The sequence below is a fragment of the Periplaneta americana genome, chromosome 11 (genome assembly GCF_040183065.1).
Source record: "Periplaneta americana isolate PAMFEO1 chromosome 11, P.americana_PAMFEO1_priV1, whole genome shotgun sequence".
Taxonomy (NCBI): Eukaryota; Metazoa; Arthropoda; class Insecta; order Blattodea; family Blattidae; genus Periplaneta; species Periplaneta americana.
In genome coordinates, this window is record NC_091127.1 from 10513053 (window position 1) to 10529027 (window position 15975).

Below are 15975 nucleotides of genomic sequence, written 5' to 3' on the forward strand. Positions count from 1 at the left end.
GGTTATAGGGTAATAAAGAGTGTTAAAAACAAAACAATTTGCATAATTAATTGATTCAGTACTTTGTTTTCATCTGCAGTAATTTGATCGAAACGTATCTGATGAGACGTTTTTGTTTACATTCTCCTCCCGCAAGTCTTGCAGAGTGGATGATTGCAGTTACTCTCATCCCCACTGAAGAGCAATGACCGCAAGGAGCGTTGCAACACGTTACATTTCGTATTCTCAAAACTATTGGACGTATCAAAAAACTTTTTTGATGAAACTTGTTCGCACTGACTTCATCTATGTGAATTAATGTTCCTTTCCACCCTGTATAGTTTGGATTTATTTGTCACAAAACAGTTAAAAAATCTGTGGTAAAAAGAAAAGGATGCTGTACTAAATGAATGTCTAATTTGTAACAGTTTGATGTGATAAGCGAGGCAATAAGGAAATTTTTGGGTTATTGACACAACATGAATCATGCTACTAATATCACGAATTATCGGTATCATTAATTAAGGTTGACATTTGAAGGAAATATTCTTCTTCAAGCAAGATTATCTTTAAGTGATATGGAATTCTTTAGTGATCATATTATGATTATATTTTCTCGGTTCACTAGCAGTTTAATGTCTCGATGACCTTCATAGAAGTTAGATGATCTCACTGCAGCGTAGAGTTTACTCGCACAAATTGCGAAACACTTCATCATCAATTTGTAATGCTGATATAGATTTTCTTATTACAATGGTTTCACAATTCAGAATCAGATCAGTACCCAGTCACATTTTTTTATGTTTCTTTGATTATCAGTCAAGTAGTCCACTGCAAAAATGTCCATCATCAGAAATGTCCCTAGTCATTAAATGTCCAATATAAAATATGCTCACAGTCATTAAATGGCCATTATCTTAAATGTCCACAGTCATTAAATGGCCATTACTTTAAATGTCACGAGTTATTACATATACAGTATCATGAATGTCCAAAACAATATTTATTAAAACGTAAATTAATAATTTAACAGTGAAATGTAAGCTAATTTACAATATTCTGTTACATATTTTATTTTCTAATTTTCTTCCTCATTAGAGTCAGCATACAACTGCATATGATATTAAAGTGCCCTCAGATATTGTTTAACATTGTTGTTGTCCTTATATTGTATTGATCACTTCATTTCGACGTTGTGTAGTAATATACAGTCAACTCCGGATATAGTGAACCTCTGTGGATTTGCATATTTCGTTCACTATATCCGAAGTGTCTCTCCCCTAGCCTTAAAAGACAGAAATGAATGAAATTGTGAACAAGAAAATAAAATATTTCATTTTTGTGGAATGGATTAGACCAGGCCTGCACAAGGTTTGCGCTCTCTGAGCTGGCTCACAGCTCATGAGCGGAATGCAGATATTAGCTGCGCTCTGTATAGGGTGGACTGGAGAAGGGGTGATCTCGTACAAAATATACACAAAAGAAAGTACTATTACGAGTGCTTATGAAATGAATTCCCATTCAGTGTTTGCAAAACTATCTTGGACTATTATTAATTAATAAAGAAATATTTATTTTACAGAAGTAATAGAAATTCTATAGCTATTTAAATGTACAATATCATTTTGTTATATTTTTATTTATCAGTACATCAAAACGAGATTTTATGCTGTTGGCAGCTGAAAGGAACAGTAGCCTACTGATCGTAATGAAACATCAGTTACAGATGTTCGATGTCTGCCTTTATTAAAGTTGATAATAGAAAACAGTTGCTCACAAATAGAAATGTTGAGCCAGACATAGCAATCATTTTCACAGCCAGCCTGTGTAGTCGTTGATATTATTGCTAATGTTTAGTCTTGTAAAACTCAACCAGGCTAGTAGTATTATTCAAAGATCTTTAGCCCTTAGGTCACATTGAAGATCAATAAGTTCGAAGCTGTAAATCGTTAAATGTTAAATGTTATGTTCCGTCTTTTAGATTCCTCCATACTGTACTGTAGCAGTAGCTAAGCAACGTGAAACAGTTACTGAGAATAGGCCTACACACTGCACTCCACTAGATAACTGAGTGGTCGTTTCCCTCTCCTCTACCTATAGCAAGTCTATGTTATTCTGACGTGTCTTCCTCTCCATTTCGGCGAGCGGTAAACATTGCTCTCCCGCTCCAAAGGAGCGCGTGCGCTCGTTGAGCACTGTTTGTGCAAGTATGGATTAGACTGTATACTATATACTGTTATTCACAGTTGATGTACTTAAACTATGCTGTCGACCCACGTCCCCTTGCGAAAGACCACGTTCATTGTCACTTATAATATTCGCCTTATCTTCCAAAGAAAACCCTTTACACTTCGACATTTTTATACAGTATATTCACTGTTGGAACACTAGAAACAAACTGATCAGGTAAAAATGACAAACGCTGTTATGGTGTGACCAGCGAATAGGGATTGTAAAGAATGGAAACTGAGCGAATTTTCCTGTGTTTTGTTTCTCTGTGCGCCAGCGGCTAGTTCCACTTTCAAGCGCTAGAGGTAGTGTAATCGAGCATACGCTAAGACAATCATTGAGAATAGAGTTAAGGCACAGGATCCAAACATCGCCTACCTTATTGCATAATCCAGTAACGCTTTGCTTCAAATAAATTCAAGTTAACAGCTTTTCCTTATTTCTCAGTGACAAACTAGTTGTAATAATAATATTTTATATTTCAGATATAATACATTATATTATAAAATAATATAATACATTATAAAATTAAGTATCGAATTCGTTTAATATTTGTATAATAATATAATATAGGTATATGGTTTTACTTCTCGTAAGAGTTTTGTTTTTCCATTTTCAGCGCTATCAAATCATTACATATTTTAATTGTTGTTGGGGTCAACGTCTCAACTCTCGTTATAAAGGAACTCTAGAGTCTAGACATTGCAGTTAATGAAGGATTTATTATTTTATGGATCCAATTTATTTTATTTGAGTACATAATGTACCTAGATGTATTAAATGTATGTGTTATATTTCCGCTGTGTCGACTGCTAGCTGGTGTGATGTCAGCGCCAACTCTAGGGAGAAAGCAGAATCTCACGCTTTAGATGGCTTGAAGGTCATTGAAATCAGTCCGGCTACATCAAAGGTACCGACGCGAAGTGTCCATCCTTTATAATCCCTATTCGCTGGTGTGACTGTGTACTCAGTCTTGGAATTTCTGGGTCATGTAATGGAAACTGAGAGGAAGCTGATGGAGTTTGAAAGCCATCGAAGTCTTACCTTCATTTATGCTCTGGACATAATATCCGTCCCCTTATAATGAAAGAAGGCAATTTCATTTTCTGTTGTTTCGATGCTATCTGTCAAAATGGAAATTTTTCTGTGAATAAAAGGCAACCCTTTGACGATGGAGGATTAGAAATAACAGTATAGTAGAGTACCTGAGAACAGAATGTCAAACCTTCGATGGTGGAGTGAGGCAAGTTCGTCACTCTTTGCCTGAATTTACAGTACAGCTCATTGTCTAGGAATCACTAATCCTACCTTTGTCCTTAGACTAAAGGAGTAAGAAACTTAGAGTGTTGTTCTCAACACATTCTTTCAATTTTATACAAGAAGGTCTGGCTTCAAATAAGAATTTGTTAGGATACAAGGTTCACTATAATCGAAGCGAGGGTTCAATATAAACGGAAATATTAATGCACTTTTTAATGTTTGCAGGTTGGAACCAACGATTTAGGTTCACTATAGCTGAATGTTCACTATATCCAGAGCTGACTGTACTTCTTGTTAACGTGATGTTTTACATTTAAGGGGAGACTCCACTGAAAATCATGAAAATTTTCCAAAAAAAATTTTATTGGCTATTTCACTTCTTTAGAATGTAATTTTCATACTCAAATGGATTTAGTAGAATTTTCTGGTCCACACCTGTGGAGTAACGGTTAGCGCGTCTAGCCGCGAAACCAGGTGGCCCGGGTTCGATTCCCGGTCGGGGCAAGTTACCTGGTTGAGGTTTTTTCTGGGGTTTTCCTTCAATCCAATATGAGCAAATGCTGGGTAACTTTCGGTGTTGGATCCCGGACTCATTTCACCGGCATTATCACCTTCATCTCATTCAGACGCTAAATAACCTAAGCTGTTGATAAAGCGTCGTAAAATAACCTACTAAAATAAATAAAAAAAAAAAGAATTTTTTGATTACAAATATGTTTATTTTTTTTAATTAGACTGTAAGGGGGCGTGGCATTTAGAGAGCTGTCAAAATTATTCAAATGAAGTAGTGCTAAGGATTTTCATTGTCCTTCCAGGTTTGAGCGTGCAATCCTGGGATCTCATAGCGATCTTGAAAACTACTTGATCACAGAGGATGACCCACTTCAATAAATTGTTTTAATTTGTTGTTTTAGTGCCGGGCGGCCTGCCAAGTGCCCAGGGTGCTTCCAACAATATCTTCTTGATGGCAGTATGCTGGATTGCTGTAGCCCTGGTTCTTTTCATGCTGAGACCCAACAACCTTCGTGGTCGTGATGACTCTAAACCTCATGACAATGGATTTGTATGTGAATTTTTTATTACTAACCACACTAACTTGAAGTGAGAATTTAGCCAGTTTTATGCATGTTTTATTTCGTAAAGAGTTAATATTGAACTGATTCATTTGTAGTGTAGAACTCCTGTGGAACATGTTAGAAGGCCTGAACCTCAAAGCTGTTACGATGTGATGATGATGATGATGATGATGATGATGATGTTTGGAACCTGTTAGAAGGCCTGAACCTCAAAGCTGTTACGTTGATGATGATGATGATGATGATGATGATGATGATGATGATGATGAGGACGACGACGATGATAGTGTTGGGAGGAATGTATTTGAATGCAGAAACAACGATTCAATCAATGGAGTGGGGCCATACTCACTCCTCGAAAAAACCCACAAATTGTCGTCAAACACTTTCCACAAGGTATCTCATGGCAACTGTCTTCTGGGACAGAAAAGGAATTTTGCTAGTGGAGTTCTTGGAGAGGAATGCCACAATTAACGCTGAGCGTTACTGTAACACACTAACAAACTTGAAAAGGACCATTCAAAACAAACATCGTGGCATGTTGAGCTCTGGAGTGATTTTCCTGCATGACAACGCCCGGCCGCATACAGCGCGTCGTACTGCGACGAAACTGCAAGAGTTTATGGACTCAGAAGTATTGGGGAGGAGTTTGGTGCAAGAAAAGTGCTGTCAGGAATTTTAAATATTTCCACACCCGCTACAAACACTTCTAAATATGCAACAGTTCTTGGTGACTCAGTAAAACTAATTGCCAATAAAACAGTGAAAGATGCTGTTGTAGATGCAGTAGAAATAAGTAATGGTTGTACAGATAGGATTTGATGGAACATGGCAAAAGAGGGGTTTTAAATCTAATAATGGGTGTGCCAGTGCATTGAGTATTGACACAGGAAAAATTCTTTATGTTGTTATACGAGGGTTTGTCAAATAATAACAGGACTGATTTTTTTCCCAGAGATAATGCCTTCTTCTATTGATATTCAATTACATACTTTCAAAATAATCCCCTCCTGATGTGATACACTTATTCCAATGTTCTTCCCACTTTTCAAAGCACTCACTGAAGCCCTTTCTTGACAGTCTGTTTAGTATACCCGAAATTGCACTATTAAGATCATTATCTGTTTGAAAATGGCGTCCACGAAGCACTTTTTTCACTTGTGGGACCACTGAAGAGAAAATTGGCCGAAAAGAGACCTGAACTTGTGAACGATGGATGGATTCTGCACCAGGACAAAGCCCTTGCCCATTGAGCCCCTGCTACACAAGACACATCAGCGAACTAGGCATTGAAGTCATGCCACACCCACCATATTCACCAGATCTAGCACCGTGCTACTTTTACCTGTTCTCACAAGTGAAAAAAGTGCTTCGTGAACACCATTTTCAAACAGATAATGAACTTAATAGTGCAATTTCGGGTATACTAAACAGACTGTCAGACAAGGGCTTGAGTAAGTGCTTTGAAAAATGGATAGAACGCTGGAATAAATATATCACATCAGGAGGGGATTATTTTGTAAGTATGTAATTGAATATCAATAGAAGAAGGCATAATCTCAGAAAAAAAAATCAGTACCGTTATTGACACACCCTTGTATTAACAAAATACTGTCAGGGATGTATTCTTTCAAAGAAGATGGTGATAAACATGAAGGAGAATGTTTGAAAAGCTATAGAGGTAATAGTTGGGGGATGGAGGTTGCATCAGCTGTAACAATTTTTAAACAACTGATTAAATGGCGATCTTACTCGTGTTAATTATGTAAGCATGTGCAGCTTACAGCTGTTTCGGTGCTATTGGACACCATCCTCAGAGCCTACTAGATCTCGGCGCTATCTCAACTTAGCTGCCTGTTGTGTGGGTGCATTCGTGTGATGAAGAGTTGTGTCAAATAGTGTGTGTGTTCTGAAATTGATCTGTGTGTTGAGAATTTGACTAGGGTGTGTTTTAGTGTGTCTATATATTTCATATTGTTCTAGTGTGTTGAGTTTTTGGTTTTTGGGTTGTATGTATAGGATTTCCATGTCTGTATTTATGTTATTGTAATGGTGTCCAATAGCACCGAAACAGCTGTAAGCCGCACATGCTTACATAATTAACACGAGTAAGATCGCCATTTAATCAATTATTTATATTCAAGTGTTAAAAGTAGTGTACCGGTACGAAAGATTCAACATGAATTTTTAAACGTTCTGAGGAAAGATATGGTGTCAGATACATTAATTTTCTTGGGGACGGTGATTCCAAGTTTTACAAAACTGTCTGTGAAAGCGAGCCATATGGTGACACTAGTGTAAATAAATTAGAATGTACAGGTCATGTGCAAGAGAGACTGGGTATGCAGTTGAGAAAATAGAAACAACAGTTAGGTGCAACCGTACTATCTGATGGGAAAACAATCAGGGGTCGTCTCAGTAATGCTACAATAGATCATCTTCAAACTTATTATGGTAAAGCCATTAGAGACAACACAAACAATTTAGAAAAAATGAGGACAGCTGTCTGGGCCACTTATTTTCGTAGGGCTTCAACTAATGCAAAACGATTGCATAATATGTGTTCAGTAGAGTGGTGCAAATTTTTAAAAGCTGAAACAGCTGGAAAACTTGATGAATACCACAACAGTAAAAACATTGACAAAGCTGTAATGTTGGCCATAAAGCCAGTTTATGAAAACCTAAGTTCACAGCTACTTCCAAAGTGTCTTCATGACAGGACTCAAAATGTAAATGAATCGTTTAATAACGTGATCTGGTCCAGGGTTCCAAAGAACGCATTTATGGGAAGAAAAACTCTGGAATTAGAAGTCTATGATTCAGTAATCACTTTTAATACAGGAAATACAGATAGGGTCAGCGTGTTAGAACACTTTAGTGTGAAAATAGGGAAGCATACAACAACCATCCTATAACAAGTACAAGTCGATGGAGGGTTTATATGAAGGTGACAGTGAATCTCCAGGTTTCTTAAAAGTCATAAGTAAGTAAAGGTACGGTCACATGTCGCTACTTTTGTACTGCAGCTGCAAAAGTTGCGTGTCGTGTTCACATGTAAACCAAAAGTAGCACGCTGCATGCTACTTTTCGTGCTGCGCAACCCTACTGCAGCAAAAGTTGCAACTGGAGGTTGCGAGTCTGTTCACACACAAGGCGCTACTTTTGCAGCTGCAGTCATGCTGCAGGTTTCCATCTCCGTGTTGACTTCTCAATATACATTTTGTGGTTATATTCGCATTATTAAGAAACTCATGCGAAAGCTTACTTATCTATTATTTGCTTTTCTGTCCTAACTAGCATTCAGAAATTGGCATTATTTTTACTATAAAGCTTTTAAAAATGCCTATGTACTTAAATGATAACAAACAGCATATTCACATAATCAATGTTGGCAACCCTCCTGTTTGAAACTACGCTACTGAAAACTAAAAAAATGAATTATATCGTCAGCAAATATGCTCACACTGTGTTGTGCATTTAATAACTGTTACAAATAATTTATTTTCATCACATCTAACATTAAAATACATCCAAACAATAAATGTATCATTAGCACATTTGGGTGGCAACACTGGTCGCAACTGCAGCAAAAGTTTCAACAAAACCGATATCAAAAATGCTGCGGCTGCAACCCTGAGAGCCCTGTTCACACGTCGCTACTTCTAAGCTACGTGCAGCATGGAAAAGTAGCGTGCAGCAGGTTTGGCAGCCGCTACTTTTCGGGTTGCACCGTTGTTCACACATCGCAGTACGAGAGTTGCGCAGTTTTTTTTACTGCAGCACTGCAAAAGTAGCGACGTGTGACCGTACCTTAAGAAGTGCCCTTCAGATGCAAAAACCAGATCACACTATACTTACTTGTTTGACCATGTTTCCGAACATGCAGCCATCTTACAACTGATATTGACCAACATGTGTGCCAGCTAATGGAGCTGCTTGATAAAGCTGTGGTCTGCTGCTGCGGCCCTGTCGGAAAATTCGAACAAGAGAGGAATATGTCTCTTGTTACCTTACTTTTTTAATCCCCCTCGTATTCTGTTCTTCTCAGTCTTGTTTCCCTGATTAGTTACTTAATTGAATTGTTATTGTTTCCCTGATCAGTTACTTAATTGAATTGTCATTATTTCCCTGATTAGTTACTTAATTGAATTGTCATTGTTTCCCTGATTAGTTACTTAATTGAATTGTCATTGTTTCCCTGATTAGTTACTTAATTGAATTGTCATCGTTTCCCTGATTAGTTACTTAATTGAATTGTTATTGTTTCCATGATTAGTTACTTAATTGAATTGTCATTGTTTCCCTGATTAGTTACTTAATTGAATTGTCATTGTTTCCCTGATTAGTTACTTAATTGAATTGTCATTGTTTCCCTGATTAGTTACTTAATTGAATTGTCATTGTTTCCCTGATTAGTTACTTAATTGAATTGTCATTGTTTCCCTGATTAGTTACTTAATTGAATTGTCATTGTTTCCCTGATTAGTTACTTAATTGAATTGTCATTGTTTCCCTGATTAGTTACTTAATTGAATTGTCATTGTTTCCCTGATTAGTTACTTAATTGAATTGTCATTGTTTCCCTGATTAGTTACTTAATTGAATTGTCATTGTTTCCCTGATTAGTTACTTAATTGAATTGTCATTGTTTCCCTGATTAGTTACTTAATTGAATTGTCATTGTTTCCCTGATTAGTTACTTAATTGAATTGTCATTGTTTCCCTGATTAGTTACTTAATTGAATTGTTATTGTTTCCCTGATTAGTTACTTAATTGAATTGTCATTGTTTCTCTGATTAGTTACTTAATTGAATTGTCATTGTTTCCCTGATTAGTTACTTAATTGAATTGTCATTGTTTCCCTGATTAGTTACTTAATTGAATTGTCATTGTTTCCCTGATTAGTTACTTAATTGAATTGTCATTGTTTCCCTGATTAGTTACTTAATTGAATTGTCATTGTTTCCCTGATTAGTTACTTAATTGAATTGTCATTGTTTCCCTGATTAGTTACCTAATTGAATTGTTATTGTTTCCCTGATTAGTTACTTAATTGAATTGTCATTGTTTCCCTGATTAGTTACTTAATTGAATTGTCATTGTTTCCCTGATTAGTTACTTAATTGAATTGCCATTGTTTCCCTGATTAGTTACTTAATTGAATTGTTATTGTTTCAGAATGGAGCTCGTTTGAAATGTTGCTGTGAGTTGTTTTTAATTTTGTAGGGTCCTCGTGGCACTCCACCTGCGCCTCCACCGGCTGTGAACTGAAGTTGACAAAATTTTATTGCCGTTTCTGCCATTTACATCACTCCAGAAAATATAAAATGGAACTAATTCCAACCATTTCTTCCAACTTGTTGGCTCATATGTTGATCTACTGCCACCAAAGACCGTATACTGTAAGTGGGTATGAGAAGAAGAAGAAGAACTAGTCGCATTTACTGGGAAGATTTCTTAAGAAGTTTGTTTGCAGCAGAAGCCAACAAGGTTAAGGATTTTTTGGCACTATTATACTTATGGCAGATTCGTGTGAGGTCCTAAGGCACATTTTTAAGTTGTGTAATTTCACTCTCTACCAGCACTTATTTTATTTGTCTCTCTTCATGGATCTCCTGTGGAAATTAAATTGTTTGTCCTTTCTGTGAGAAAGGAATATGTATAGTGTGAGGCTTTATTTTAAAAGATTGATGCACTTTTAGGTAGCACAATATATATATGATATTATTTTGCCAATTGTACATGTTTTGATTTTATAGCTCTAAATATTGACATTTTCTTATTTCGCTGAGTGCCCTACTAATGTTCATTTCATGTATGATATTTGTTGCTTGTACCTTGCACAGCGAACCTGGAGATTATCTGTAGGAATGCAGATAAAAGAAATTCTTTTTTCAAATCTCGAGGTCTTTTAAAAAGGAATACTGCTGAAATTGGTACAAGCAAGATGTATAAAGGACTTTACATTCCTAATTGGGCTTGTCTAATATGCGGCACACTAGTTTGTTGTACTTTCGTTGCTTAAAAATCAAAACATCTTGTTGACTGTGTAGTTAAAAATGGACAGAGTGTATATAGATGGCCTGGAAGAAAGTAAGTTATATACAAATGTATTAAAGTATACAGTACATACAAATAAGTATTATATACATGTAATTGAGATGTTTTAAAATAAAATGCACCACTTACAACTAGATATTTTATTTTTCGTGTGTTTTTGGAATTGAGGACCGTTTTTGCAAAACATGCTAACTGCAAAATTTGCAAAATTGAGATTTTGATGGATTCATTAACATAAGGCAGGCCTCTACATGATGAAAGAGTAATGGAACGGAGAAAAATTCTCTCCGGCACCGGGATTTGAACCCGGGTTTTCAGCTCTATGTGCTGATGCTTTATCCACTAAGCCACACTGGATACCCATCCCGGTGTCGGACAGAATCGTCTCAGTTTAAGTTCCAACTCTTGGGTTCCCTCTAGTGGCCGCCCTCTGCACTACGTCATAGATATCTATGAACCTAGGACCGAAGTCCACACATGTGCTGAGGTGCACTCGTTATGAGTGACTAGTTGGCCGGGATCTGACGGAATAAGCGCCGTCTTAAATCACGAAGTGGTTTACGCATATCATATATATTATTTTAATGTACTGAAGTGCATATGATAATTCTATGCAGATATTCTGCGTCATCATACGATGAAAAAGTAATGGAACTGAGAAAAATTCTCTCCAGCACCGGGATTTGAACCCGGGTTTTCAGCTCTACATGCTGATGCTTTATCTACATGATGTTGAAGGCGTCTTAGTAAAATTGGGTTATTTCTCTTCATTGTAGTATGTGAAAGTGTGATCGTTTTTTCATAACTTGCTTTCTGCTATAAGTGAGAGTTACAGGAAAACTTTGTTACTATAGTGTTTTGTCTCTCCTGTAAAATTCAGTTTTTTTTAGTTACCAAGTTTTGCAAAAACGGTCCTCAATTCTATTCGCTAGTATTTAATTTTTCCCGCGTAAACAAATGAAGTACGGGAAGCGTTCTTTGGCGAAGATGTGTTCGGGACGTTCATGTGCATGCGAGAATTTTTTTCCTTCCTTCTGCTGAAAGCGTCAGTCATTGGCTGTCAGCCTTTGAGTGAGGAGTGTATTGAGCACATGTCAGATTGTCAAATGACGAAATGACTTGAGGGGCTATATTGCATAAAATTTTGCAAAAAGCGTGGCGATACCCAAGTGGAAACCATTCACAAGATCCAACAGGCTTTCGAGGACAATGCCACAAGCATCTCACGGATAAAGGAGTGGTACAACCACTTCAAAGATGGCCGCATGCACATCAGTGGATAGCAAACCGTATCCCAGTAGGCTCTCAACAAACCGAAATCACAATGTCATTGACCGAGTGTGGATTTTGGTCATGCAGGATCATCGTATCATAGTCTAAGAACTTGCGAACGAGGTGAGGGTAACCATTGGATCGGTGTATTCAATTTTGACTGGGCCTTTGGGCAGCGACAATTTAGCAGCTCCATCACAATAATGCACCCTCACATTCTTGGCATCTGATTCAGATTTTTTTGACCAAACACAGCATTCACGTTGTCTGTCAGGCTCCCTACTCTCGCGACATTGCTCCATGTGATTTTTGGTTATTCTCCAAGTTAAAAATGCCACTGAAAGGAATCCGATTTTATTCAAAAGAAGACATTATGCGGAACGCAACAGTCAGCTGAACTCTATTCCAAAAGATGCGTTTCAACAATGGCGGGACTGCTGGGAAAAGTGAGTGCTTTACCAAGGGAGCTACTTTGAAAGAGATTAGAGTAAAATGTATTGTGTATAAATAAATGTAATTTGCTCGACCAGAGATTGGATATTTTTTGAACACACTTTGTATGCCCTGTAAAGAGTAATACATAATTCCATATTGAAATATATTTTCTGTTTTTAAACTTCCCACCAAACAAATTTTTGCTCTTAAAACTGCTAACATTAATGGAGATTAACAACCTATTTTTAATGATTAAATCAGGTTTTTAAACTTAATAAAGTATGTTAAACAAATTTTTTTTAACTCTTAAATTTTCTTCGGCCATATGTTTATGTAAGGCGGCCGGGTAGCTCAGTTGGTAGAGCAGCTGGCTACGGACTGGAAGGTCCGGGGTTCGATCCCAGGTGGTGACAGGATTTTTTCTCGTTGCCAAACTTTCAGAACGGCCCTGAGGTTCACTCAGCCTCCTATAAAATTGAGTACCGGGTCTTTCCCGGGGGTAAAAGGCGGTCAGAGCGTGGTGCCGACCACACCACCTCATTCTAGTGCCGAGGTCATGGAAAGCATGGGGCTCTACCTCCATGCCCCCCAAGTGCCTTCATGGCATGTTACGGGGATACCTTTACCTTTTATATGTTTATGTATTCTTGTACAATCTGGGCCTTCATTGTTTAATTTTCTAACACTAGAACAACGAGACCGAAAATATTTATAGTAGAATTCTTTGAGTTCTACATTTTCTTCTGTCCACGTAACATTGATCCAAACTGGCTACAAAATTGTGTACGGTCTACAATTCAGATAGTTTAACATTGTGGGGGGCAGTGACAGAAGTGCAGGACAGAGAGCTATCGTTGTCTATGCAGAAGTTCTAGGTTTCGTAGAAAGGGCAGAGTTACTGTATGATTCAATATCGAAGGTGCATGATTATCATGAGATAAATACAGAGTTGGTATCAGTTCGGTTTACTAATGTACTGGTGTACAGCAACATTATAGAATCGAGAAGATTGATGTCAGTTAATGGCAATATTGAGAATAGGATCCATGTTTATATGACATTTTTTTGCTCAAAATGTCTTGTGGAATATGCTCCGCAAGTGGCAGTAAATTCTCGTGAATCACCCTGTATATAAGCCTAGTATATATAAAATTCACTGTGGGCTAAAGCAAGGAGATGCACTATCACCTTTACTTTTTAACTTTGCTCATGGAGTATACCATTAGGAAAGTCCAGGATAACAGAGAGGGTTTGGAATTGAACGGGTTACATCAGCTTCTTGTCTATGCGGATGACGTGAATATGTTAGGAGAAAATCCACAAATGATTAGGGAAAAGACGGGAATTTTACTGGAAGCAAGTAAAGAGATAGGTTTGGAAGTAAATCCCGAAAAGACAAAGTATATGATTATGTCTCGTGACGAGAATATTGTACGAAATGGAAATATAAAAATTGGAAATTTATCCTTTGAAGGGGTGGAAAAATTCAAATACCTGAGAGCAACAGTAACAAATATAAATGATACTCGGGAGGAAATTAAACACAGAATAAATATGGAAAATGCCTGTTATTATTCGGTTGAGAAGCTTTTGTCATCTAGTCTGCTGTCAAAAAATCTGAAAGTTAAAATTTATAAAACAGTTATATTACTGGTTGTTCTTTATGGTTGTGAAACTTGGACTCTCACTTTGAGAGAGGAACAGAGATTAAGGGTGTTTGAGAATAACGTTCTTAGGAAAATATTTGGGGCTAAGAGGGATCAAGTTACAGGAGAATTGAGAAAGTTACACAACACAGAACTGCACGCATTGTATTCTTCACCTGACATAATTAGGAACATTAAATCCAGACGTTTGAGATGAGCAGGGCATGTAGCACGTATGGGGGAATCCAGAAATGCATATAGTGTGTTAGTTGGGTGGCCGGAGGGAAAAATACCTTTGGGGAGGCCGAGACGTAGATGGGAAGATAATATTAAAATGGATTTGAGGGAGATGGGATATGATGATAGAGACTGGATTAATCTTGCTCAGGATAGGGACCAATGGCGGGCTTATGTGAGGGCGGCAATGAACCTCCGGGTTCCTTAAAAGCCAGTAAGTAAGTATGTATAAAAAATGCGAAATGGACTGAGCGAGTTTTGAGATCACACCCTTCAGTTTATCTCTAGCACGAGTACAAGGGCTGGATTATTATTATTATTATTATTATTATTATTATTATTATTATTATTATTATTATTATTATTATTACCGGTATTGCTGCGCTTTTTAACCTATAGTAAGAAGTTCGCCACCCTTATCATTTGCAGTCACAATTTTTGCCTACGTAAAGGCGTATGTTTTAAATTACAATACGTTGCTGATTAAGTGTTTCAAATGCGTTATCGACACAACCGCGGACCCCTTCACCGCCCATCAGACAGCCCGGAAGCGCGTTTTCACAATAATCCACGACTTCCGCGAGCGAGGTACGAGCCGCTCATGGGGGCTTCGCCATGTCACAAAGGCCGCAAGTTCAAGGAAACAATGGAGGACGTGAGGGGACGACGACTGGGTGTGTTATTATAATTAATAGCCGCGCCGCGTTCGGGGGAGCGGACTGGCGTGAGACCCGCATCGTAACCTATTCTAAATCGCTATAGGTAGTTCTTTATTTAACGACGCTTTTACACTACTGAGGCTGCTGGCAGCGATGTGTTAGAATGCAGAAAAGGAAACCGAAGTGCTCGTCAGCCGGGGATGAACCCTGGTCATTTTAGCTGTTTGTTGTAAAGTTGAGGCGCATTAATAATAATAATAATAATAATAATAATAATAATAATAATAATAATAATAATAATACTTACTTACAAATGGCTTTTAAGGAACCCGAAGGTTCATTGCCGCCCTCACATAAGCCCGCCAGCGGTCCCTATCCTGAGCAAGATTAATCCAGTCTCTATCATCATACCCCACCTCCCTCAAATCCATTTTAATATTATCCTCCCATCTACGTCTCGGCCTCCCTAAAGGTCTTTTTCCCTGCGGTCTCCCAACTAACACTCTATATGCATTTCTGGATTCGCCCATACGTGCTACATGCCCTGCCCATCTCAAACGTCTGGATTTAATGTTCCTAATTATGTCAGGTGAAGAATACAATGCGTGCAGTTCTGCGTTGTGTAACTTTCTCCATTCTCCTGTCCTATTCCGAGGCTTATTATAGGGATAACAAGCTGTTTTTTACGGTGATGGGTTGTTAGCCCTTCGCCCAACCCCCAAGCTGGAGGACCACCCCTTATCGGCTGTCCACGACTGCTTATTCAATATATTCGCAGCTACCCTCCATATCTGGAGGCCGTCTCCTCTATCCGCAATATTATTATTATTATTATTATTTATAAAACAGTGATATTACCGGTTGTTCTGTATGGTTGTGAAACTTGGACTCTCACTTTGAGAGAGGAACAGAGATTAAGGATGTTTGAGAATAAGTTTCCTAGGGAAATATTTGGGGCTAAGAGGAATGAAGTTGCAGGAGAATGGAGAAAGTTACATAACTCAGAACTGAACGCATTTTATTCTTCACCTGACATAATTGTTGTTTAGTCAACTGACCGAAGACAGGTCTAAACCTCACAAGTATTACCAAGAAGGGACCACTTATGAGGCAACTAGGCC

The 15975-nt window shown here is 37.7% G+C and overlaps 1 protein-coding gene across 1 annotated transcript in view; it reads left to right on the forward strand.

The window, feature by feature from the left end:
• Positions 1-10736, forward strand: part of LOC138708787 (small integral membrane protein 14) — a 33027-nt gene extending 22291 nt beyond the window's left edge. Inside the window, exons 4-5 of the mRNA XM_069838964.1 lie at positions 4383-4531; positions 9772-10736. Coding sequence (XP_069695065.1) covers positions 4383-4531; positions 9772-9816 — 194 coding nt within the window. The 3' untranslated portion in view covers positions 9817-10736. The remainder of the gene's footprint in view (positions 1-4382; positions 4532-9771) is intronic.
• Positions 10737-15975: the final 5239 nt, after the last annotated feature.